This window comes from Orcinus orca, chromosome 4 (assembly GCF_937001465.1).
Source record: "Orcinus orca chromosome 4, mOrcOrc1.1, whole genome shotgun sequence".
NCBI classification, from domain to species: Eukaryota; Metazoa; Chordata; class Mammalia; order Artiodactyla; family Delphinidae; genus Orcinus; species Orcinus orca.
This window is the reverse complement of record NC_064562.1, coordinates 90,260,862-90,288,602: the sequence shown is the minus strand read 5'-3', so window position 1 is coordinate 90,288,602 and position 27,741 is coordinate 90,260,862. Positions and strand designations below refer to the sequence as shown.

At 42.2% G+C, this 27,741-nt stretch overlaps 1 protein-coding gene and 1 long non-coding RNA gene across 5 annotated transcripts in view; one reads left to right on the top strand and one right to left on the bottom strand.

The window, feature by feature from the left end:
* Positions 1-27,741, bottom strand: part of LOC125964174 (uncharacterized) — a 178,191-nt gene that overhangs the window by 54,554 nt on the left and 95,896 nt on the right. The window lies entirely within an intron of this gene.
* The window catches only part of RHOH (ras homolog family member H), a 59,143-nt gene that overhangs the window by 18,386 nt on the left and 13,016 nt on the right, over positions 1-27,741 (top strand). For 3 of the 4 annotated variants that reach the window (XM_033421694.2, XM_033421693.2, XM_033421695.2), the window contains one exon: positions 23,620-27,328. In XM_033421694.2, coding sequence (XP_033277585.1) covers positions 23,837-24,412 — 576 coding nt within the window. In that variant the 5' untranslated portion in view covers positions 23,620-23,836 and the 3' untranslated portion in view covers positions 24,413-27,328. Of the gene's footprint in view, positions 1-23,619; positions 27,329-27,741 lie in introns of those variants that run through there. The other variant, XR_007476831.1, reaches the window with a different exon arrangement.

The window sequence follows — 27,741 nt, the reverse complement described above, 5'->3', positions numbered from 1 at the left end:
CTGGTCTGGGGTCTAGGCACACTGATCTACTTGGTCCCTAAACACATCTTTGGTCACAGTCCTCTGTGCTTTTGCGCATGCCAATCCCTCTCTTGTTACCTTTCCAACTCCTTTCGCCTCGAGACTCTATTCTAGGTAACTTTCTCTGGGAGTCCTTAGGTGGTTCCACTTGCCTAGAAGACCTTTTCCTTTGTCTCCAACCTTTACAAATCCTTCCCCTCACAGCCTAGTTTAAGTCTTACTTCTTCGCAAGTTCTTTTCAGTGCCCTCAGCCCATGTGTACCTCCATCCTTTCTTCTTTTTTTTGTTTTTCCTTTTTTGTTTTTTCGGCTTTTGCTTGTTTATTTTGGTTTTTGTTTTGTTTTTTTGCGGTACGCGGGCCTCTCACTGTTGTGGCCTCTCCCGCTGCGGAGCACAGGCTCCGGACGCGCAGACTCAGCGTCCATGGCTCACGGGCCCAGCCGCTCCGCGGCATGTGGGATCTTCCCGGACTGGGGCACGAACCCGTGTCCCCTACATTGGCAGGCGGACTCTCAACCACTGCGCTACCAGGGAAGCCCTGTTTGTTTGTTTTTAATGATTCCCTTCCTTTTAAAATCCTATTGTGTTTCTGATCTGTTTCACTCTTTGGTGTACCTAAGTAATTAAGTGTACCTAATGTCTTTAGTTGTTAGTTGCCTGACATTTATATCTTATCTCCACAATAGGCTAAATTCCAGGAGAGCAGGGAATCTCTCACAATGACCAGTGTAGTGCTGTGCATCTAGGAAGCAATTAATAAAAGCTGGTTAAATAATAGATAAAATCGATAAATATCAATAGATAAAATGAGAGCCAGTAAGTAGTTGGACATTTTGCTTTCTTTGCAGTTCTAACACCCACTGTAAACTATTTGTGTTTTAACATTAATGACCCAGCACAGCACCATGGGGATTCACTCACAAGAGACAAATCTAAAGGCTTGATTTAGGAGCTAGAAACCATCCACTAGCTCAGTTCTGCCTTCCATTTCCTGATCCTCTCTGCATGAGAGAATTGGAAGCATGGAGGTGTGGTGTAAAGCTCAGGGCTTTGGAGTTAACCAGGGTTAAGTTATTAATTTCTCTGGATCTCAGTCATCACATCTGCAAAAGGGGGATAGTATTATTTACCTTGTGGGATAGTTGTGAGGATAAAATTAGGTCATATATAAAAGTGCTTGGGCTTCCCTGGTGGCGCAGTGGTTGAGAGTCCACCTGCCGATGCAGGGGACACGGGTTCGTGCCCCGGTCCGGGAAGATCCCACATGCCGCGGAGCGGCTGGGCCCGTGAGCCATGGCCGCTGAGCCTGCGCGTCCGGAGCCTGTGCTCCGCAACGGGAGAGGCCACAACAGTGAGAGGCCCGCGTACCGCAAAAAAAAATAAATGAATAAAAATAAAAAAATAAAAAGAAATAAAAGTGCTTGCCTCAGGATCTGGCACCGTGTAGGCACTCAATAAATGGTGCTGTCGATGGCTTGGGTTATCAGTCTGATGTTTTGGGGGCAATATGTCTTTGCTTTTTTGAATTTCCCTCTCAACATTCCCCTGAAGAAAAGAAGTCACTTAGGAGTACTTATTTAAAAGGTATTTTCTACCCAAGGAGTTGGAATAAGAGTAGTATCTACATTTCATAATATTTTGAGCCAGAATGAAACCCACCTGTCTTATGCGTGATGAAGGAAGCACCTAGAGGTGAGTAGTTACTCCTGGTTATGAGGCCAATGACAGAGATGGAATTGAACTCAAATATCCTGACTCCTGATTAGGGCTTTTCCCCCTTGTCTAGGGTTGCCAGATCTAGCAAATAAAAAACTAGGATACTAGTTAGATATTGAGTTTCAGATAAACAAAGAAATATTTAGTATAAGTATGTTCCATGGCTATTAGTTTAAAAAATAAAAACCCTTTTTAAAGAACAAATAAGGAAAAATAGATGTGAAGGGAATAGCTTATTGACACGCTATTTTAATAAGAGTTGAGAACTTGCCTTTACAAGGGGAAAATGGCACTTGGAGAAGTGAAGGTATTGATTTTTTTAAAAAATTGTATTATTATAAAAATTTCAAACACATCTAAAAGTTCCCATAAGCTCATCACCCAAATCCAGCAACTGTCAAGATACTGCCATATTTGTTTCATCTTTTTCCCCCTTTGCTGAAGTATTTTAAAGTAAATTCTAGACATCATGTCACTTTACCCACATATGCTATGCATCTCTGAAATCGAGAATATTTTCTTACACTACCATGTGGCCATTAGCTCACCTAACAAAATTAGCAGTAATGCCTTGGAACTTTCTAATACCCAATCTATAATCGTATCTACCTGATTGTCTCAAACATACCTTTTCATAATTGACTTATTTAATTCAATATTTAAACAAAGTCCATCCATTATACAGTTGTTATGTCTCTTAAGTATCTTTAATGTTGATTATTTTTAATGGCAAAATGAAGTATAAGGAAAGACACTGGTTGATGTCTGGGGGTAGTTTTATTTAGATTCATAGCAAGTTGTTTGATTACTCTTCTGTAGATAGTACTGTACAAAGACCAGAAGAGACTTTGCAAAGAGCGATGTCATAAATGATTGTTTATGAGATGATCGTTATGGTAGTTCCATTGCTTTGTTTGCAACAGATGAAAAAGAAGGAAAGAAAATGGAGAAAGAGAGAATTTGTTTTGTTTTGTTTTTTTGGGGGGTGGGGGGCGATTGTCTTTTTGTGTGTTTGTGCTGAAGCTGCTTCACATGTAAGTTGGGGATAATAATATAATAATTCTTACTACCCAGATTGTGAAGGTCAGATGTAAAGCTGTCTGAGAAAGCTGTGCTTAGATGTGTAACATTGTTTCTCCAATTTAACTGTGCTTCTGAGTCATCCTAGTACTTTAAAAATAGCTTCTCTGGTTCTTCCCAGACCTACTGAACCTGTATGTCCCCATGAGGGGCCCAGGAAAACATTTTAAACAACCTCTAATTTTGATGATGCTCAAATTTGGAGATCACAGACTTTACCCCCTGGACATTGATCAACTTATCTGTAAACAGAGGGAATTCCCTGGTGGTCCAGTGGTTAGGACTTGGCGCTTCACTGCCATAGCCCCGGGTGCCATCCCTTGTTGCGGAACTAAAATCCCGGAAGCCGCGTGGCACGGCCAAAAAAAAAAAAAAATTATCTGTAAATTGAGAATAATGATACTTCCCAGGGCTGATGGTATATCACAGCACTGTGGGGTGAGTAGCAAATGCAGTGAATAAACACCGAGTACTTCCTTAATACCTTAGTCGTGATCAGTGTTATGAACCCAGTGTTATGAATCCACACGTTGGACACTTGACTTTGAGATGGATTAGAATTCTTCAGCTTTCTCTAGTCCCCCTGCAACATTTAGTATAGTGCCTAGCACGCAGTCATGCAACATGTAGTATAGTGCCCAGCATGTAGTCAGAGTGTAGTACATATTGGAGGAATGAGCACATGAATGGTATTATTGACAATTCAGATCAGTGACCCTTCAGATTATCAATCCACAGACAATACAGGAGACTGATAGGCCCCTAGTGCTATTCCAGTTTAGGAGGGGCCTGGATTTAGATGGGATTAATGCCCAATGCCTTACCTCTCTTTGTATACAGTTTTTGTTTTTTGGTGAAACTTTCTCCTCCTCCAATCAAAACTGGCTTTGAGGATAGAGAGAGACTTGAAGCACATTCGTATAAACGTGGAAAGGGTAAAAAGGGCTTTATCTTCCAAGGATATTCGCGTTTCAACAAAGCACTGAGCCTCTGGAGAAAGGGCTGTTTCAGTGGTGGGAGGGATGTGCAGTCGGGACGGGACTTCCCATTACCCCGATGTCCCCTGTGGAGTCGGGTACCTTCTGGTAAGACTGACCCCTGAAGGAGACATGCTGTGCCCGCTGTGCCAGCTGGTCGGAAAGCCCACGCGTCAGACTTTCTTGCAGGGGATCCTTATTGGCAGGGATGGCAGCTACTGCTGATTGATTGGGAAGCTGCTTCCTTTGCCATCTCCCTGTGGGGAGGGCTCCCCTGAGCTGGGCCTCTGGATGATCCCAGATCAAGAACTGTGCTGTGGGGATCTTATCAGATGCTTCTGAACTGCTGTCCTGCTTCAAAATGAGGAACCCTGAACATTCAATTCTATGCACAAGTAGCGGTGATGACTCATAGTCGAGAAGACACTGGAATTCTGCCAGGAGAATATCATTAAAATGAGGAGATGGGGTAACAGATTTTGCATGTGATAGAGAAAGGAAGCCCTCTATCTCTTTCTGTGCCCCATGATGCAAAAAGGAGGGGACATAGTTTGCCTACTGACAGTTGACTCTGTGATCGTAAAGTTTCCTGGGACCTTATTTTAGAAAAATAGCAAGTGTGGGGAATTCCCTGGTGGTCCAGTGGTTAGGACTCCACACTCTCACTGCCAACAGCCCGGGTTCAATCCCTAGTTGGGGAACTAAAATCCCACAGGGTGCATGGTGCAGCCCAAAAAAAAAAAACAAAATAGCAAGTGTGAGTCTCACTCTTCTACTTCCTGATTACGCCCACCCGTGCGCACACACACACATACTCATGGGCCAGGCTAGTAAAGCTTCATGGGAAATGGAACACTGAACAGTTCACTGGGAGGTTTTCAAATTTAATCTTACAAGGTAAGCACTTTGGGGTTGATAAACCCAAAGGAAGTGTTCTGATGGATGTCTGCATGAGATATGTGAGTGTTACAAGATACAAGCAAAATGTACAAGTGAAGAGGTAGTTACAGGAAGGTGGAATGAGTTTAGGGGATTATCTTCTGATGCATTTCAGTTCACTTTGGAATTATGGACATGAGAAGTTGGCTAATGCTGATGTCCTGGGGTTTCTTTTGGAACCCTGAACCCTGAGGAGCCCTGAAATGTCTATTGAAAGTAATTTACTATTGTCTCTTGAAAGTAATTTCAGGTGGGCTCGTACCACTAAGGCAAGACTTGAGTGGCCTAGTACATGAAGATGACTGAGCGTCATCTCCTGAGAAGCTGGATTTATATGAAGAGATATTGATCAGAAAAAAGAGGGTTGGTGATCCATGGAAACACAGAAAACAAGCAAGTCTGAGAATCGTACTCTGGCAGTGCCCATCCATGCATTATCAATGGCCAAAGAATCTTGGCTAATAGACTTCCTGTATTTTGATCCCATTCACAAGACCATAGAGAGGAAGTGGGCCTTAGGCTAAAGCATGCCCTTGAACTTTCTGGTACTCAGTGACAAAAGGAAAGGTGTTGCCATAAATCCTAACTGTGGCAACTATCTCTGTTACGCAAGGAACCTCTTTTCCTAGGGTCTGAGTTTCCCCAGGAATTTTTCTAGCATGTTGAGCAAGGTGGTATAGGCACAACCCAAATCACTGGAATATTCCAAGGTGTTTTTTGTTTTGTTTTTACATGAGTGGTATCTGAAAGAGCTATGAGGAGTTCCAGACTAAGAAAGGGACTTACAGACCCAGTGAGACCTGCTCATCTGACAGATGAGGTGCCTGTGGTGGGAGGGGTATCCTGGACTGGTTCAGGGTCATTTCGTTAGTCAGGGACTAATCCTGACCCAGGATCCAGGTCTCCTGTGTCATACTTTCTTGAAAGTGACTACAGTATCTGGTGATACTAGCAAATCCTATTTCTATCCAGGAAGAAACTGCGGGATGCATTTACATTTTCTTTTACAAAGAGTCGTGAGTTACTTTTACAACTCCCTTTTATTACCAAAGCAGTATATGTTTTTTTGTTTGTTTGTTTTGTTTTTTTTTCCCCGGTATGCGGGCCTCTCACCGCTGTGGCCTCTCCCGTCGCGGAGCACAGGCTCCAGATGCGCAGGCTCAGCGGCCATGGCTCACAGGCCCAGCCACTCCGCGGCATGTGGGATCCTCCCGGACCAGGGCACGAACCCCCGTCCCCTGCATCGGCAGGCAGACTCTCAACCACTGCGCCACCAGGGAAGCCCAGTATATGTTTTTGAAGGAAATTTGTAAAACATAGATAAGCACACAAAAAATCTATAACTGCGCCAATCAGAGCATTGCTAGCATCTGGGTTTAGCTTCTTACTCCTCTCTATATTTTTATTGAAAAAATCAGGATCACGTTTCACGTACTGTTTTGAACTTGCTTTTCTTCATGTAACAATGTTGTCATATACCTTTTTTCCACATTACTAAATATTTTTCTAAAATAATAAGGAGTTTAATGATAAAAGAGGTGTATGTGTATGTTTTTCTCCTTTGAAAAGTTATCCTTTCTGGCAAGTAGTCTTGTGTTTAAAAAGTTAAGACAAATGAGGGCAAAAATGAACAGAAGTGGCAAGTCCATTCCACAGGAAGTGTGTTTTCTGGAAGTCCCTGCTGCTAGAAACACATTTACAATTAGGCCTCCTGGTTTCATACATGTTGATAATAGCTGTGTGGAGGTGTGAGAGTTGGCATAAAGGGTGAACATCAAACTCCAGGTAGGAGCTCTGGATAATCTACAGAGAGTCGCAAGTTACGCTGTCGAGAGCAGATATTCAATAGTTATCCAGTCCCTCTCCCTGTTAGGACCTGGCCATTTTAATGTTATGGGGAATGCTTTACAAGGCCTGAGAACTTCTCAGTGTGGACATTTGGGAGGCAAATGAGTGACGTGGCCAAAGGCTGCTTTCTGTCTCGAGGAAAGCCAGGAGCACGCCTTAGAGTTCTGAGGGATTTTGTGGGGTCTATGTGACATTCCCCTTTGGGCCTCTCTGCCACCTTGGCTGCCTAGTTGTCCTGCTGCTGAGGTCTGTAAAGGGGCTGGGTGTTTTCTCCAATCAGCCTCTGAAAACTCTCTGAAGTGCAAAGTGTTCGCAAGTTCTTTCTGTCATAAATTAGGCCAGTGGACTCTAAATTGGACTGGGACATGTTCCCGACAAAAGAGGTACAAATTCTGTTTCTATGTGTACAGCTAAGATGGTTGCAACTGAACACTGTCTTGAAATCCGACACCAGCTGGGGCGTCTTGTGCTTGTTTGCCTCATGCACCCAGGCTGAGGGCTTTTTAGCACCCATGCTTCTGGGTCAAGTTAGTGGGTGGAGAAGGAAGGACAAGCTAGGGAAGGCAAGAAGAAAAGCCCGGGAGTAGGGAAAGGGCATCTGCGGCAGGAAGGTTGAGCTGTCTGCCCCTTCATGCTCTTTTCTGTTAATATCTGTTCTCAAAGCAGCAGCAGGGGTTGAGAGCACTGACTACAATTTTGAAAGAAGTTCCACGGTGGGTAATATGTTATCGAACAGCATCGCATGCTACAGAGAAATCGTTCATGAAAGGCAGAGCCCATCGATGTCGTAAACTTCGTTGCTGTCTTATTTTAAGAAACTACCACAGCCTCCCAGCCTCCAGCAACTATCACCCTGATCAGTCGGCCAGCATCAACATGGAGGCAAGACCCTCCATCAGCAAAAAGTTTATGACTTGATGAAGGCTCAGATGATGGTTAGCATTTTTTAGCAATAAAGCATTTTTAAATTAAGTCATGTACATTATTTTTAAGACAAAATGCTATTGCACACTTAATAGACTACAGTCTAGTCTAGTGTAAACATAACTAATACACACTGGGAAACCAGAAAATTCATGTGACTCACTTTATTGTGATATTGCTTTATTGTGGTGGTCTGGAACCCGAACCTGCCGTACCTTTGAGTTATGCCTGAAAATCTGGTGATAAGGAAAAAATTAAGTGAGAAAAGCAGCAGGGAGTATAGAATAGTATGCTGCAGTTTGTATACTAAAAAAAAGAGCGAGTGTGTGTGTTAGGATAATTACACATATGCATTCGTATATATGTTTGTGAATACGTGCCATAATGTAATAGCTTTGGGAAAATGCATGAAAAACTTAATACAGTGGTTGCCTCTGGGAAAATGGCCTGGGGCCCTGGAGGGCAGGCAGAGGAGGACGACATATTTTTCACTTTTGTACTCTTTGAATTTTACCATAGGTGTGTATTATATTAACTATTCAAAAAGGTAAACATAAAAACATTTAAAGATTACATGTGAGCTCAAATAAGGGAGAAAAATAATGCTTACGAGGAGTTTCTGGAAGGCCTCCTGGAGGAGGTGGTGTCTGAGCTGGGCTCTGGGACAGGTAGAACTTTACCAGGAAGAGTCAGAGCAGAGAAGATTGTACTTTAGGAGATGAGAGTGACACACTTAAGATTACTAAGTGAGGCAACATTAAAAAACAAACAACCCGGCTTCCCTGGTGGCGCAGTGGTTGAGAGTCTGCCTGCCAATGCAGGGGAAGCGGGTTCGTGCCCCAGTCCGGGAGGATCCCACATGCCGCGGAGTGGCTGGGCCCGTGCGCCATGGCCGCTGAGCCTGCGCATCCGAAGCCTGTGCTCCGCAACGGGAGAGGCCACAACAGTGAGAGGCTCGCGCACCGCCAAAAAAAAAAAAAAAAACAAACAAACAACCCAATCCAAAAATGGGTTGGACCTAAATAGACATTTCTCCAGAGAAGACATACAGATGGCTAAGAGGCACATGAAAGGATGCTCAACATCACTAATCATTAGAGGAACACAAATCAAAACTACAATGAGGTATCACCTCACACCAGTTAGAATGGGCATCATCATAAAATCTCCAAACAACAAATGCTGGAGAGGGCGTGGAGAAAAGGGAACCCTCTTGCACTGCTGGTAGGAATGTAAATTGATACAGCCACTATGGAGAACAGTATGGAGGTTCCTTAAAAAACTAAAAATAGAATTACCATACGACCCAGCAATCCCACTCCTGGGCATATACCCAGAGAAAAGCATAATTCAGAAAAACACGTGCACCCCCATGTTCATTGTAGCACTGTTTACAATAGCCAGGTCATGGAAGCAACCTAAATGCCCATTGACAGACGAATGGATAAAGAAGATGTGGTACATATATACAATGGAATGTTACTCAGCCATAAAAACGAGCGAAATTGGGTCATTTGTAGAGATGTGGATGGATCTAGGGACTGTCATACAGAGTGAAGTAAGTCAGAAAGAGAAAAACAAATATCGTATATTAACGCGTATATGTGGAATCTAGAAAAATGGTACAGATGAACCAGTTTGCAGGGCAGAAATAGAGACAGATGTAGAGAGCAAAGGTGTATGGACACCAAGGGGGGAAAGTGGCAGGGAGGTGGTGGTGGTGTGATGAATTGGGAGATTGGGATTGGCATGTATACACTAATATGTATAAAATAGATAACTAATAAGAACCTGCTGTATAAAAAATAAAATAAAATTTAATAATTCAAAAAAAAAAAAAAGAACAAAAATAAAGATTACTGAGTGAGGAAAGGCAGGGAGAGTTTGGGGGATATTTCATAGTCCCAGGGCAGCAATGGCTAGGTGGAGTGGGGAAGAGGAGAAAGTAATGAGAGAGCTGGCGGGAAGGAGGTTATTTTATACTTAGCATTCACAAATTAGCCCCACTGTTCCTTTCCAATTCATCTCCCGCCTGTGCTTCAGCCGCAAAAGCCAACTCTCTACCCTCCAAATACACAGAACCTTCGCCCCTGCACACCTGGGCACCGGCTGCTTCCTCGGTCTGGATGCAGTCCACCAATCACATTTTCTCTCCCCTCTGAGACCGATCTCAGATGTCTCTCCTTTCTGCCTTTCCCACTCCCACTGCCCTTGAAGATTTAAGCACTCTGTCCTCAGCATTCTCTTGGCATTCTGCACTTACCTTTATCATGGCACTTGTCCATTTAAATTTTAATTTTTTCTGGGATGAAGCTGAGCGTAAGGTCATTTGTATGCGGAAGGTTGCTTCTTTTCTCTCTAGTTTAGGATTTTATTCTCTAAGGTCCCAGCTATATGGGGCCTTAGTATGATGAAGTACAGCCATACCAGCTACCTTTGCATGGCGATCGCATTACCTCTCCTCAAGAAGTCATTTCTTCTATAGAAAACAACCACAACAAAAAAGTGAGGGTTAGAGACATTATTAACAAAGTAGGAAAAAAATTTTTTAAAAACCCTCTAAGCCCAGTCTAAACTATATTAACAGTTTCTTTGTTATCTTTTGTCCCCATTAGTCTCTTTAAAAGTATTCCTAGTTTAAAGCCAATTAAAGGCAGACATCCTGTCATTCTTTTAGACGTCTATGGATTTGGAACTTAATGTTCATGGAACACTATGTATGCATAAGCAATGAATTAAACAGCAAAAGAAAAGAATTTTGCTCTGGAGTATCTTGATAGTTTCAGGGTCATTACGAACTTGTTTCTCACAGTTTCCTGGGAGAAGTTGAGCATCTAGGGAGACAGTTGATGCATCTAGGGAGATAGTTAATCCCACTGCTGTGTATTATATCTGCAATATAATTAATATAGAAAGTATATACATTGATATCCCAAAAGGGGATTTTAAAAACCTAAGAAAGGCTGTACAGACTTGTGTTCTTAGGTTATTCCTCTTTGTTCCTCTTCTCCCTTAGACAATTTAGGGAGTAACTGCTGTGCCCTCAGTGCAGTTTTATCTGTAGAGGAACACGTATTGGATGAGCTAGAATTCACAGCAAGTCTGGTTTTGTCCACCATTGCACAGATACCTTTCCTATGCCTGAACCCATGCCATTCTGACCATTTTGGGCATTCAAGGGCATCAGACCAGGCTTGTACATTTATTTTTCTACATAAATGAGATTCTTTAATGAATCATTCAACTGCTTCCTTTTTCAGTTACTAATATATCATGGGTACCTTTCCTCACAATACGTACAAGGTTAACCTAATTCTATTTTTTTATTCAAAATATAGTTGATGTACAATTTTACATTAATTTCAGGTGTACTACATAGTGATTTGACATTTGCATGCACTGTGAAATGATCACCACAATAATTCTGGTAACCATCTGTTCCCATACAAAGTTATTACAGTATTATTGACCATAGTCCTTGTGCTGTTGTATTACATTCCTGTGACATTTATTTTATAACTAGAGGTTTGTACCTCTTAATCCCCTTCACCTATTCCCCCCTCCCACCCCTATCCTAATTCTTTTTAATGCTGTATCAGATTCCACTGTATGGATACAACAGAATTAATTTAACCACTGCCTTTTGATACCTTTTAGTTATCCTCAGTTCTTTTTTTTTTTTTTTTTTTTGGCTGTTGTGAATAATGCCACAATGAAATTCTATTTTTCAAAATATTTTAAAAATAGATTTATTTATTTTTATTTACTTATCTTTGGCTACGTTGGGTCTTTGTTGCTGCTTGTGGGCTTTCTCTAGTTGCAGTGAGCGGGGGCTATTCTTCGTCATGGTGCGGGGGCTTCTCGTTGCGGTGGCTTCTCTTGTGGAGCACGGACTCTAGGCACGTGGGCTTCAGTAGTTGTGGCACGGGGGCTCAGAAGTTGTGGCTCGCGGGCTCCAGAGTGCAGGCTTAGCAGTTGCGGCTCACGGGCTTAGTTGCTCTGTGGCATGTGGGATATTCCCAGACCAGGGTTTGAACCCATGTCACCTGCATTGGCAGGCGGATTCTTAACCACTGTGCCACCAGGGAAGTCCTGCAATGAAATTCTTGCACATATTTCTTGACTACTTGTATAGGTACAACAAGACAATAGGTTTAAAGAGTTAGAATTGCTGGGTTGCAAGGTACATGCATTTAAAATTTTGATAGCTACTAGCAGGGATATACCAAGGACATGGGGGTAGAAGGGGTCCACTCCAGGTATAGGCAGTGAGGGAGTACATCATCTGCTGAGAATTTAAAGACAGTAATAAAATCAATGGGTGTTTGCTTTTTATTATCACCATGTGCTGGCAGTGATAAAGTTAGAGTAATGCTTAGGGGCGTGTATGGATTCCATTAGAGCTGACTTCTGGGGTATATTGTGATTCCCCAAACTTATGGCACTACGTATTCCTGATTCCTGTTTACTGATTCCTAAACAGTACGTTAGAATTAAAGAATGATAGCACAATGATTTTAGAGACTATGAAACAGAACTTGACTTACTTCAATTCTGTTATTCTATGTGACTTTTTGGAGTTTTGTGTTTAAATTTAAAACAGTGAAGCAGAGTGCAAATTGCAAAGTGTGATATTTCTGATCGGTAATTGCAAGTTTTAGTTTGTACAGAAAATATTTTATTGCACTTGAATAATACTTTAAAAATTGAAATTTATCTTTCTTGTAAATTGTTACTTGTTTATTTTAAAGCTACAGAATGAGTCAAGGAAATAATGATTGTTCCTGACTCTTACACATTATTACTGAAGCTAATTTTGCCATTAAAATGAGGGAGGTTAAAAAATGATCAGCTCCGGGTATCAAAAACACAAAATGTGCCACTGAATTCTGTCATATTGCCTTCTACAAAGATGGCATTCTTCCGTACATCTTCCAATGGTGTCTGAGAGAGTCTGCTTAAGGGAGAGATCTTTCAAATGTTGTTAGAAATAAGGCCTATAGTAAGAAAGAAAACACCCACCAGCTGAAAAATGTCTTTCCAGCTCTCCCTCCTCATCTGCTGCCTTTATTTTAGGATTGTGTCTTAGTCTATTTGAGCTGTTATAACAAAATGCCACAGACTAGGTGGCTTATAAACAATAGAAATTTATTTCTCACAGTTCTGGAGGTTGGGGAGTCCAAAATGATGGCCCTGGCAGATTCAGTGTCTAGTGAGAGCTTGCTTCCTGATTCATTGATGGTGCCTTCTTACTGTGTCCTCATATGGTGGAAGGGGCAAAGGAGCTCTCTGGGGCTCCTTTATAAGTGCACTAATTCCATTGATGAGGGCTTCACCCTCATGACCTAATCACCTCTCAAAGGCCCCACCTCCTAATACCATCACCATATGAATTTTAGGGGCACACAAGCATCAGAGAGCAGCAGATTGCTTAGTTTCATCAAGGTTGCAAAGGTAGGTAAGCTTCCCCCAGATGAGAGATAGTGGGAGGGGAGATAGAGACAACTCTGTGAATGGGTTTGGAGGCAAGCCCTCCTCACTAGCTTGTCCTCTTGGGCAAGTTACTTTACTTCTCTGTGCCTTAGTTTCCCTGGCTGTAAAATAACAACAATGTATTGAGCACATAGTATCGTTTTATTTTATTTATTTATTTATTTTTGGCTGTGTTGGGTCTTTGTTTCTGCGCACAGGCTTTCTCTAGTTGCGGCAAGCGGGGGCTACTCTTCGTTGTGGTGCCTGGGCTTCTCATTGCAGTGGATTCTCTTGTTGTGGAGCACGGGCTCTAGGCGCAAGGGCTTCAGTAGTTGTGGCACGTGGGCTCAGTAGTTGTGGCTCACGGGCTCTAGAGTGCAGGCTCAGTAGTTGTGTTGCATAGGCTTAGTTGCTCCACGGCATGTGGGATATTCCCAGACCAGGGCTCGAATCTATGTCCCCTGCATTGGCAGGCAGATTCTTAACCACTGCGCCACCAGGGAAGTCCCGAGCACATAGTATTGTTGTAATGATTAATGAGCTAATTTTCATAAAGCACTTTAAACAGTATCTGACCAATGTGTTTATTATTATCCTTATCTACTAAGGGTCAGGCATGCCGCTAGGCATGAGAGATAGAATCTTTTTAATTGCCTTAAAAATCCTTCAAACTATTCACTATTATCCACATTTTACAGTTCTTGTTATGTGAGTTGCCAAAGGTTATACTGCTAGTCAGCGATAGAGATGAGAATCTAACCAAGACCTCAACTCCACAACCTGGGCTCTGCAAATGATGGAATATCAGCAATTTTATACTTTGAAGCTGAAACCAAATCACCTCACTCCATGCAGTGCTCTGGGCTAAATATCCTGAACAAAATACCTTGACTTCTTTTACAGTTTGAGCAATCTGTAAATTAAGGGTTTACCCTAATTCTAGAGAATGTTGGAAATCTTAATGATTGCCCCTAAAGAGAGATGATCTATCTCTCAAAGGAAGTTAAGTAGAAAGAGAACATCTGTTTGAAAAATAGTTTTATATTAATACTGGGAGTTATCTTCTGAGTAAAAAGCCACCAATTTGGAACATATATCTAAGCTATCTATAAGGGTTTACATTTTAGAATTAAGGAAATTAAGTATGGGATATAAAATGTAGATAACAGGGCTTCCCTGGTGGCGCAGTGGTTGAGAGTCCGCCTGCCGATGTGGGGAACACGGGTTCGTGCCCCGGTCCGGGAGGATCCCACATGCCGCGGAGCGGCTGGACCCGTGAGCCATGGCCACTGAGCCTGCGCGTCCGGAGCCTGTGCTCCGCAACGGGAGAGGCCACAGCAGTGAGAGGCCCGCGTACCGCAATAAATAAATAAATAAATAAAATGTAGATAACATATATGTGAAAAAATACTGTGTAGATGGAAAGAGTGCTGACTCAGTGATCCAGTTTCTGGGCTTCAAGTCAGCCCCCACTACCTAAACCACCTTGGTGGGCCTTGGTTTCCTCATGGGAAAATGAGGAAACCTGGGCCTTTGTTTCCTCATGGGAAAATGAGTAGGTTGAACTAGATGACCTTTCAGGTATCTAATGATGCTAAGTTTCTTTCCACAATCAGGGGACATGCTAATTCACATTCTATTTAGTGGTTGCTCAATAATGGGGGAGTACCAGGATTTGGGGGAATTACCAGAATTCATGGACGCAAAACATATGAAGAAAAAAAGCTACATATTTATTTAACCAAGAGGGGATTAATATCCTTAATCTCTAAAAAGATTTTTAAAAATATTTAAGAAATGATGACCACCTTACTAGAAAAGTAGGCAAAGTAGGTGACTTATGAAAGAAAAAATGTAAGTGGTCAACAAAGAGATGAATTTTAATTTTCACTAGTCGCAAATGAAAACAGATCAAACTGGCAAATATTATACCCAATGATGGCAGTGTGGTAAAATGAAAACTCTCATATACTACATATGGAGTACCAATTTGTCCATGTGTTTCATCTTTCTTGTTCCAGTAATTGTGCTCATACCTATTTATACTAAAGAAATAATTGTATATTTGTACAAATTTATTTTTTAAATGTTCACTCAGCGTTATTATAGTAAAAATTAGAAACAATTTAAATAATAGTCAGTTGGTTCAATAAATAATGCTATGTTCATATAATGAAATATGACAGTCATTAAAATTATGTTCAAAGGATCTCAATGATATAAGAAATATTTATGATGTAAATGTCAAATTAAAAAAGCAAGATGCCAAACTATATATAAAGTACGATATTAGTATTGGCAAAAAATGACACTGAAAAAACGAAACAGGAAAAGGTACACTAATATCTCTCAGCTTTTGGTTTTAGGTGGTAGCTGCATTTCTCCTTTAGGTCGTTTAGATAGTTCAGTATTTTTGAAATGTTCCATAACATGTATTAACTACTTTTATAATCAGGAAAAAAAGGTATGTAGAGATGACTCAGACAAAATGAGGGGAAGAGTTAGCCAAAGTGAGGAGGCCATCTTCAGTCTGATTGGATCAGCAAATAAGGGAGGAAATGTTGCTCACCACTAATGGTTTGAGTATGTGTGTTGAATGATGGTGGTGGTGGTGGTGGTGGTGGTTCTGGTGGGAGGGGGGGATGAGGGAACCCTGGGATGTGATGGTTTTCTTCATTACAGGTGGTGCTTTAGAGCTGGGAGGTACCATGGGCTTGGTGGAGGTCTACCCAGGTATCAGGTAGATTTCATATTTTCACAGTAAGTAAAGATCAGATGGAGCTATTTTAAGTCTAAGGGGAAAACATAAAATCTGAAGGTAGAAACTCTTCTCTACCTCTTCACCTTTTCAGACAAAAAGAAAGACCCCCAGGGCCACGGGTCTTCCTCATTCTCAGAGTTCCTTTGATTTGTGATCTGGTTTTATGTGGGTAGTCCATTTTCACTCTTGAGTTTCTTTTCTTTCTTTTTTTTTTTTAAGTTATTTTCATTATTACTTTTTGCTGTTTTGCAAAGAGCTAATTCTGCAGAACTGGGGCAAGGAGGGCCAAGGGAAGTTAGTGAACATAGTTATACCGGTTAGGAAGTTCACATAATCTCAAAGTAACTTCAAGAGTATCCTTTGACTAGAATACTTTCTATCCATGGCCTTTACTTCCCAGGGGCAGATGGTGATGTCTTATGGAGATGCAGGTAGAGCTCGTACTTGAAACTCAAGGCTTTCTCTTTATGACTTGGCTGGGAATCCTCACCTTTTTCTCCTCTGTCTCCCTTCCACCAGGAGGCAGGCTCTAAGCCTTTGCACTGTCTACCTTTACGTCACTTATTTGATGCATCAACATTCCTTCCAATGCTTGAACAAGTCACTGAGGCGCAAAGTATACTTTTTATTTTTTAGTGATACTTTTCTTCATTTTCTCTAAAACTAAAGATGAGAATGAAACCACAGCTTGGACAAAATGCTATAGAAAACAAAAGTTCCCACCCTTTAAAACTTCTATCATGAAAAAATTTGAATATATATAAAAATAGTGAGAATAGACTAACATACCCCCATGTACCATCATTCAACATCAACAGTTCTCAATATTTTCCCAGTCTTATTTTATCCATCATCTTTAGTTCTTTTTTTCTTTTCTGGAACAATCTAAAATAAATCCCAGATATCATATTTATTTCAGCTGTCTGATAAGGACTTTAAAAATGTATATGACTGGGCTTCCCTGGTGGCACAGTGGTTAAGAATCCACCTGCCGGGGCTTCCCTAGTGGCGCAGTGGTTGAGAATCTGCCTGCCAATGCAGGGGACACGGGTTCGAGGCCTGGTCTGGGAAGATCCCACATGCCGCGGAGCAACTGGGCCCGTGAGCCACAATTACTGAGCCTGCGCGTCTGGAGCCTGTGCTCCGCAACAAGAGAGGCCACAATAGTGAGAGGCCTGCGCACCGCGATGAAGAGTGGCCCCCACTTGCCACAACTAGAGAAAGCCCTCGCACAGAAACGAAGACACAACACAGCCAAAAATAAATAAATATATATATATTAAAAAAATCCACCTGCCAATGCAGGGGACACGGGTTCAAACCCTGGTCTGGGAAGATCCCGCATGCCGCGAAGCAACTAAGCCCATGCGCTGCAACTACTGAGTCTGCGCTCTAGGGCCCGCAAGCCACAACTAGTAGCCCACGTGCCACAACTACTGAAGCCCGTGTGCCTAGAGCCCATGCTCTGCAACAAGAGAAGCCACCGCAATGAGAAGCCTGCATACCGCAATGAAGAGTAGCCTCTGCTCGCCACAACTAGAGAAAACCCACACGCAGCAACAAAGACCCAACACAGCCAAAAATAAATTTAAAAACTAAATATATTTTTAAAAAGTATATGACTACAATGTGATTATCACCTAACAAAATCAGCAATAGTTCCTTAATGTCATCAAACACCCAGGCCGTATTCAAACTTCTTTGAATATCTAAAAAAATATAGAAAAGACTTCAAAAACTCTCTAATGAGGAGGAAAAAGAGAGATGGGCTTAGGACATTTGTGAGAGGAGGCATAATTACTCAGCTTAGCTTGTCCCTTAAAAAAGAACCAGAAGCCAGAGATAGTGCTTCTAGGAATTTTAAACAAATTCAGCTGTACAGATATAGAAAATTCTTGTCTCGGACATGATGGGGGCTCATAGATATTCTCTAGCTTAAAGGGCCCTCAGATCAGCCTTTTCCGCCTTTTCAAGCCAAACTTAAAAAACAAAGGAACACACACAAAGCGCTTCAAAATTGTACACAGAACTCATGCTTTTAAAATGTGTTTTGTTTTATTTTAATTTTATTTTAAAATGCACAGAAGCAAGGAGAAGAAAATTAGAATCAGTTACAATCTCAGGACCGTAGACAATTCATCCTAACATGTTGGTATATATACTGCTCTAGACGTTTTCATAACTGTGGAATCATACTGTACATATTTTGAAAACGGCTTTTATCCCATTCAGCATAGGGACACTTTTCCTGTGTCACTTAAGTTAATATACTTATACTCTGTTATTTTAAAGCGTATTGATTACAGGAATAAACTAATTAGTTTATCCAAGAACCACCTGTTCTTTAATAATTTTTTCCCATTATAAACAACATAGACAAGAATATGTGTGTAACTAAATATTTCATGTCAAAGTTTGTGGAAGAATAAGAATTCTCGCTGCCATCCTTCTTCCCTTCTCACTCATTCTCATCCTGTATAATGTACCCAGATTACCCTTGGTTCTCCTGGAATCTCTCTGGCACCACACTGTCCCCTTGTCTCACAGACCTGTCTCTCCTCCAGTGTTTGTTTCCTGTTTGCCAGTGGCTCTCTCCGAGGCCCCCAGACCTCACAGTCATCTCACTTTGGGCCTGCATGTCAGCTCTAGCTCTAATAATCTTACAACACTTCAAGGTAAATAGATAAATAACAGATACTTCTATAGTACTTACTCTGTGCCAGGTACCATTCTATGTGTTTTACATTCACTTACCCATTTATTCCCATACAACAACCTTGTATGATACTATCAGTATTGCCTATTTACAGTTGAAGAAGCTAAGGCTTAGTGACTTTGTAGGCAGCATGGTTTCAGAGTCCAGGCTCTTAATCACTGAGCTATACTGCCTCTATTGACAAAGGTGCAAAACTCAGAGACGTTAAGTAATTCACCCAAGATCGCACAGTAAGCAGCAGATGTTGGGGCCAAACCCAAGCTTGCCTGATCCCAGGGTCTGTGCTCTCCTTCTTACTCTGAATTGCCTCTTTTTATTTAGCAGCTGTTGTCAAACTTTTTCTGTAAAAGGCCAGATAGTAAATATTTTAGGCTTTGTGGGCCATAAAGTCTCTATTGCAACTTTGAGTTGTAGCAAGAAAGAAGCCATGGAAAATTTGTAAATGAAAGATCATGACTATGATCCAAAAAAATGTTTTTATGGACACAAATTTGAATTTCATATGATATGCACATGTCATGAAATACTGTTCTTTTGATTTTTTTTAACCATTAAAATTGTAAAAACCATTCTTAATTCGTGGGCCATACAGAAACAGATGGTGGGTTTGGCCCACAGGTGACTCATAGTTGACAACTTTGGTTTACAGCGTCATTACATTCTAGAATGGTTAGATATGCATGTATTTGCCTCTTTGCTTTCTTTCCTTGAACAATTCAGCTTGGGTCCCAAATGTTCATACCCAACTGAGAAAATATGAGTCCTTCAGTAAAAGAAATTCCCTTAGAAAGCAGTTCAGAGACCAAGTGACCTTCCCTTGAGTATCTCTCGTGGGGTTCCCCCCTCAACACCAGGCAGTTTTTCAGAAAATTCCAACTACTTTGAGAGAGGTACATTTTCCCATCACTTTATTAGTTTTTTTTTTGCGGTACGCAGGCCTCTCACTGTTGTGGCCTCTCCCGCTGCGGAGCACAGGCTCCGGACGCGCAGGCTCAGTGGCCATGGCTCACGGGCCCAGCCGCTCCGCGGCATGTGGGATCTTCCCGGACCGGGGCACGAACCCATGTCCCCTGCAACGGCAGGCGGACTCTCAACCACTGCGCCACCAGGGAAGCCCACTTTATTAGTTTTGACATGAGATTCTAGAGTCTTAAATGGTGCTCCGGGCCGTTGCCTGGCTGACTAGCCTTGTTTTTGACTCTGAACTTGGACCAAATTGAGAACTCTAGACCTGTGGAGACAATCCAGTTACTGTGCTCGTGGGAGTGGAAGGGACCATTCAGGGCAGGGTGGGTGGGACAGAGGAGGGGAAGGGTGCCAGGGTCCCTGCTTGGCCTGGGGTCAGGGAGACAGGGCTCCTGGCTCAAAGAGGCCTCAGGGCTTAGTGATATTCCATTTAAATTCAAATATAATGGTATTAAATAAACTTTAGGTTTAGGAATGTAAATACTGCTTAGAACCTTGACTCTGGAGAACAGTAATAAATGCCGCAAACCAGCATCTTGCAAGCAAACTTTAAGAATTAAATCCACTTGGAATACAGATGATCTGTGTATAAAAATAAACTGATTTAAAAGTGATTTCTTTTTGTGATTCAGAGGAGAAATTTAATTATTTTTTATAGCAATTAGAAATGAGCTAAGGGGAATTACTGAAGTAGCGTTGAGAATTAGTGAAATGAATTCTTGCAAGATGAAAAACTTATGATAAAATATTCCTTGAGAAGATGTTCCCTGCAAAGGCAGTAACCTTATTTTTAAAAATACTTTTTCCTGAAGTTTAATCTTCATACAGAAAAGTGAACACATCATAGGTCTGTAGCTTGAAGAATTTTCACAAACTGAACACACTTGTGGAACCAGTTTCCGAATCAAGACACAACACACTTCTTGTAAACATCAAGAACTCCTTATTTGTAGGAGGAGAATCGGAGTAGGGACCTGTTTGGAAGGGATGGCCGGAAAAAGTGTCTCAAAACTGGGTTTGCTTAGGAAGCATGGTTTTACTTGAGGTGCCTTGGGTAGGGCAATGGGAATTATGGGGTGTGGGTGACACGTGGAGCTGCTGCAGCTTTGGGGTCACCCTCTGTTTAGGTCTAACTTTGCCTCTGCCATTGCCTCACAGTGTGACTGTGACAGGACTCCCTACCCCCTGAAGTCTCTGCAGTTGTGAAATGTTGATCTCCATGCGGACAGAAGCCAGCTTGCTCACTGTTACGCTCTCAGGACCTGATACGGTGCCTGCCACACAGGAAGCCCCAAACAACCATTTTTTAAAAACGAAGAAAACAACTAATGAATAATGTATACAGCCCTTAGAAGATGCTCAGTAATGTAAATAAAAGTCACAAAATGACCCATTGATCCAGTAATGCCATATTCGTAAATGTATTCCCCAAGAAAATTTTTCCACGTAAAAGTAACTTCTATAAATGAATATATATTTTATGTATAAAATAACACTTGTTAATTATTGTGAAATATTGAAAGTAACTCAAAGACTGCTAGCAGTGGGGAACAGCTGTGCAATTATGAATTGTTGAAACATTGAAAGCTATTTAGCTAAAACCTGGCAAGTATGTTGATTATGTTGAAATAGAAAGATTTTTAAATTGGAGAAAATGTTTAGAAGATATATACAAGTGTATATCTATTACAGAAAGAAAACTGAATGACAATTTGGACTGATAAAGCTTAGAAGTGGCTATAGTTTTCCTCTACTAAGTTGCTTAAGATTTTTTGAATTGATTCTCTTTCTCCAGAAGAAAAAGAAACAAAGTGAAGCACCCACTCCCCTACCACCACCCCAGCCCCCCCAGTACGTGGAGCCCCGCATCCCGAGCAGGGCCTGCTCTTGCTGTGGTGTCCCTGCCAGGCTACGAAAATGTTGTTGAGAGAAGGCACTGGCGGGAGTTGCTGAGTGGCACAATGATTTCCTAATCATCTAAGTGTGTTAGATTCACAGCAAAAGCAATTTCCTTAATGAATGAACTGGCTGCTGCCTGCATAAGCCCTTTGCCCAAAACTCTTACAAGAAGGATGACATTTAGATGTATTCTTTATCATTGACAGGCTATCCCTGGCAGATGACTGCCATGGGCTCATCTGTTTAAAAAAATATCAGGGTTTTATCAGCATTTTGAAGTAAGCCTCAGATTCAATCGAAGCCCAGATAACCTAAAATCTGCAATAATAATAATCAGTCAATGAAAGTCATAATTTCATCTTAGTTTTGTATTATGCTCTATCATTGTTTTCATTTTTAATTTATTTTTTGTTATTTTTTATTTTTGGCCATGCCACACGGCTTATGGGATCTTAGTTCCCTGAACAGGGATTGAACCTGGGCCCTGGCAGTGAAAGCGCCAAGCCCTAACCTCTGGACCACCAGGGAATTCTCTGTTTTTTTATTTTATAAGTTATTATTATTATCATTTTGTGCTCTATCATTCTGAAGGGGCTTTCTCACAAGACAATCAAGGGAGTATTCTCAAATGTACAACGTCTTGTAAAAGTACAAGCATAAATGATTGCTGTGTTATCATTTCCATATGAAGATGTGAGTCTTCAGATAGAGTCTGGGCGAATATTTGACGTCCCAGCCCCCGTGCTTGGACATTCAATATTTGGCATTTTAAATAAATAGTAGTAGAAGTTGAAAAGTATGGTGCCTGCCCACAGATCCCATGTGCCAGGTTCTGTGCTAAGCCAGACTCTCCACATACTGAATTGTTATAACAATTCCATCAAGAATGTGCTTTTCTTATTTTCATTTTTATGAAGAAACCGAGTCTCAGAGAGGTTAAGTAACTTGGCCAAGGTCACCCAGCTTATGTGTGGTAAAAATGAATTTGTGAAAATCATGTGAATTATTTATTTGATTAACTCATTTGTAAAGGCTATTATGTCTAATTAAACAGAGACTGTAGGTAGACAAAGATAATAATGTCTTGGAGGGGAATGTCTGGATTTAGAGGAGTGATTTTAAAAATTACCTTTTGAAGGAGACCTATCCTATGTGCCTATCCTACATTACATGTGATCTGTCAGGAAGATTGCCAATGGAGGAGGTTATAAGCCCAGATTGTATTAATAACCTTTACTTTGAAATTTGGTCCAAAAGACCTTTCCTTCATCTAAAGCTGGGATGGCCCTGTGATGACATCCCTTGGCAGACGGGACACCGTCTCCAAGGCTGATCTCATTGTCTGGAGCTCTTTCACCTGCAGTGAATGAGAATTTATTTGACCCTTTCAAGAAATTCAGATTCCGTCATATTTATGTGGCCCGGTTTAAGTGACAAGCACCGAATACGGTTGCTTTTAAGCAAGTTATTTTGTTTAACCAGGGGCTTAGCAGAGTTCCTGATTACATAGGTAGCTGTTCAGAAAAGAAAGAAACAATTTTATCCTCACAACATCTCTGACAAGTGGTTCCTAAATCTATCACAATCTTGCAGATGAGTAAACCAAGGCTTGGAGATAAAGCAAAGTGCTCAAAGCCATGTCGTTGTATAGGTAATGGAGTCTGATTTCAGATGCAGAAAATGCCAAGGACAGTGCCCTTTCCATTATATCTATAGCCCATTTTTGGAAAAATCTCAAGGGAAAAATCACAGCAAATTTTTAGAGTTCTGGTGATTTCTTCTCTCTGACCTCAGCACAAATTCCCACATAAACCAAGGACTGGCTGATGAATCAATAAATGAAAGGAAGTGCTTCTGCTACGTGCGGCTCATCAGTTTGCAGTTCCCAAAGTGGCTGGGATCCATTAGAGACTGAAGTGGCAGAGACCACTGTCAGCTGTGGTCTCCACTTCTTGGAGCAGAAGCCAGGAGAGAGCAGTCTGAAAACGTCTCATTCACACATTAGGTTGCTATTGTGGTCTTTTTCATGTTGCCACCAGAGCAACTGCTTGTGTTTTTATCCGTGGGCTGATTTTAGAGATCAGGTCAGCTTCTGCTTCTTGACTGGGTGGGGTCGTGGGTACGGGGTATAACAGATCCAAGCTTTCCCCGCCGAGGGTAAGAGTGGCTTAGACAAGGGGGGAGGACCCTTGTCCACTGAGGTGGACCCCCTGATTAATCAGTTTGCCAATGAGGAAGCTCCCCCATCGGCAAAAAAGGGAAAAAAGACTCAAGTTCTCCCCTTCTTTTTCTTTTTCCAGTTGAAGACCAGCCTTTGGAGGTTTCCATAGTAGATGGTGCATCTCCCTTGGATGGACTGCATGAAGTAACATTCTGCAAATTGCTGTCAGAGGTCCTAAGAGCACAAATCCATCTGGTTTCCATTCCTCGTTGTTGAATGGCGTTTGCTTCAGCAGCCCACTGAGGGCTCTTTTCCTCAGAATTCTGAATTTGTACCTAGGAATCCGAGCTGGGAAGATGCTGAGTTCCATCAAGTGTGTGTTGGTGGGAGACTCTGCTGTGGGGAAAACCTCTCTGTTAGTGCGCTTCACCTCAGAGACCTTCCCAGAGGCCTACAAGCCCACAGTGTATGAAAATACAGGTGTAGACGTCTTCATGGATGGCATCCAGATCAGCCTGGGTCTCTGGGACACAGCTGGCAATGATGCCTTCAGGAGTATCCGCCCTCTGTCCTACCAGCAGGCAGACGTGGTGCTGATGTGCTACTCCGTGGCCAACCATAACTCCTTCCTGAACCTGAAGAACAAGTGGATTGGTGAAGTCAGGAGCAACCTGCCCTGCACCCCCGTGCTCGTGGTGGCCACCCAGACTGACCAGCGGGAGATGGGGCCCCACAGGGCTTCCTGCGTCAACGCTATAGAAGGAAAGAGACTGGCCCAGGAGGTGAGAGCCAAGGGCTACCTGGAGTGCTCAGCCCTCAGCAACCGGGGGGTACAGCAGGTATTTGAGTGTGCCGTCCGGACTGCCATCAACCAGGCCAGGAGACGCAACAGAAGGAGGTTCTTCTCCGTTAACGAGTGCAAGATCCTCTAAACCCCAAAGACTCCACCCAGCAGTCACTTACCGCAAAAACTAACTGGGACAGGGAGAGCAGGCAAGCCAGCAAGCGTCGATGCTCTTTCTGGGCACGTCCTAAGCAGCCTGAAGCAGCATGAACAGCAGCAGGAAACCTTTCGGATACAGTTGTTGATGAGACTTGGCTACTGGATGTTTTTACGAAATACACTGTATTGAAGAACTCTTTGCCCATTACAGTTAGAAGATCCCTTGGGAAACTGTAATGAATATCCCACCTTCGATTATAAAACCAAACTGGTCTCCATAATTTTGGATAATGAAGTGAGTTTTCCAAAGAATTCCATATTTAAAGACACATTGTATTTAAATAATAACAAAATAAATAGCACTGGTATATAATTAGTTTTCACACTTGGGAAGTCTTTTCCTACCTACTGACAAGCACAAATTGATGTATGAGTGAAATGACCTTATAGGGCCCTGCCATATGTTTGTAGTGTCGGTATTTTCGTCTGAAGTAGTAATTTTGTTGAAATCACTTGCCAGCTAGATTTTATTAGGTAATCAAATTTGAAATTACTGTAAACTGATCCTTGCAATTAATTTTCCACCCACTTGTTATTCAGAGTTTTATATAAAATACAGTTCAATGACATAAGATACTTTAATACTGCCTAATGATTTTAAACAGCTATCATTATATGTCTCTGTAATTATTTTTTTTTAAAAGCGCATTTCTTATGGTTTTGCCTTTCACCCAAAGAACTCCAGTTGTGTACTAAGTATTCTTCTCTCATTCCCCAAAACATATTGAAGGAAAACCTCTCAGGTAGAGAATCAGACTGCTCTCAGTGATAGCAGCAGAACTTGGAACAGATGCGAGGAAGTCTTACTTTCATTTCAGAGACCACTGCACTTTGCCTGCTTCTTCTGACACTGGGGTTCCTAGCTGGTCGTAGGTCTTGTGAAAGAGCAGGCTCAAAGTCTGTATAATTGTGATTTAGCAAATTTGTTATTTGAGCTCTAAACTGAGCTGGCATGGCAACATAATTCATTAATTTTAGGACCTAATCAGAATAATTGGGATGGTGTCTACATGTATATGTATGTATTTAAGGGAAAAAAGGGAATTTATAGCTTTTACTAGTTCATGAATATGAAACACCTGAATGGAAAAAAAAATCACAAATTCCCAGCACAGGGAACAGGAAAACTATACAGCAATTGCTTAGATAATAAAAATTTCTCAAGGGAAATACTGAATCAATAGGGACATCCCTCCAACCCCCAACCACCATTCTGTCTAATAGCTTAAAAGCAATGGTATTGACCATGTGTGAAAGCTGAGAACAGAGGACTATGTAAATTAAGAAATCGTGAAGGCTGGAACCCAAGTGTTTCATTTACTCACCTAATCAAAACCTATAACTACTCTGAACCACGTTTATGGAAGTACATCATTGGTTTGGTGTAACATGCCATTACACACCAATGGTAAGGCAGTTGGCATAAATGACTATGATTAGACCTATGCTGACATAACCAAACTAATTTTTCAGTTTCCTTATGTGGTCAATTCTTTATAGCTATAATAGATGTCAAAATCAAATGTGTGCTCATCTCCACACTGCCTTCTCTTTTTCCTCTTCTCCCATCCACATTCAGGAAAAGGGCTGGGACCAGGGTCTGAGTCTCTGCGTCCAAGGTTCCCTCAATCCTCTGGGACTGACATATCTGCCTTCGCCCGGACAGCTCCAGCTCACCAGTCCCACAGCTCATCCTCGGCTCTGTGTCACCTGTGTCCCTTGACTTGAGAGCTACTATATCCAGCTGTCTATGTTGGGCATCCAGAGGGTTGGAGGGCTTCAAAGCTGGCCAGGCAGGGGAGGCGATGGGAGTGCATCTCCTTGTGATATCCCTGTTGACCCGCCTCCTCTTCTCCAACAATTGCAAATGGTCTTAAATAACTTCTGCAGATTTTCCTTCAGGGCCTGTCTAAGGTAGGCGGTATTTAACATGATAGCAGGAATAAATTTCTAATGACTAACATTGGTTGTCCCAAAGTTTTTCCTTCTTTCTTGTTGAAGGGAGATTGGCAGGGGCTGGGATATGAAAATGGGAAGGGCCCAGATAACTGATTCTAAGTGAGGGAAGAGGTGGTGATTCCACGGTGGAAGCGGTGGAGGAAGAGAAGGTCATAGAGGGTGTGGTCAAATGACTTTGCCTTCATCTGGGCCACAGATGAGCCCTCTGCTTGCTGGCTGGAGCCAAGCTTAAAGGCTGTCTCTGGGAACCCTCACACCTGAGAACAGGAATCCACGTGTAAACCCTCCCCAGCAATGGGACCTGGCAGAAACAGTGGCCCGCTGGCATCTGTCTCCCCTACTAGATGATCATTCTTGAAGGCTGGGCCACCTCCTGTTCATCTCGGTGTTCCCAGGGCCCAGCTCAGGGAAAGAAGCATAGCGAAACAAAGTTGTGTTGAACTGAATTGGAGAGAAGGACGAGAATTGGGCTGATGTGCCGCGAAGTGCTTATGGGAATGAAGCAGACCTCCACCAGCCCTGGGGGGTGGGGGACAGGGGTGGGGAAGAAGCAAAAATGGGTCATTGTGTTAGAATCCATGCAGTGTATGTTCTACATGGCTGTTTATCTATATTTCCTGCCTCGACTCAGGCTATGTTTCTTCCCCTTCAAAACTTTCAGTGCCTTTTTGTAGACTATTGTACACTGATTTCTAACCATGCCAAATAGCAACGTTAAATATGCTCTTTGTTTACGTGAAAGGGTTGCTTTGAGTGGGTAGCTCATCCTATTCTGCTTTACCTTGTACTGACTAATGGGGCGGCCGAAGCTAGTGTGATGAAATGAGGCTGAGCGACAAGAAAGCAGAAGGCATCCCAACGGTGACAGTTTGCGGAGGGCTCCAGATGTGCTGACCCCTGTGCTAAGCACCTGAGCGTGTGTTATCTCACCCTGTGGGGTGAGCACCACCTTACACGGGGAAACTGAGGCCTGGCGCAGCAGGTGAGTGGCAGCATCAGGAGTCTCGAGTGGGTCTGTCAGACTCCAAAGCTGTGCTCAAGACCACTGTGCCCCACTTCCGCCCAGAGCAGCCCAGCTGTATGGTTTTGCCACATCTCATCTCATGTAACCTTGCAGGCCCCAACCCTACTAGTCCCTGTATTTTAAAACTTATTTTTAATAAAATATTCCCAGTCTGATCTTTATCTTCCCCTTTTATTTTTGTTTCTGGCAATAAGAAAGGGACCCACCTAAGTCACAGAGCACCAACATTTGCAAAGGTGTCTGCTTTAAACCTTGGCTTTTAAGTATAATTTTAT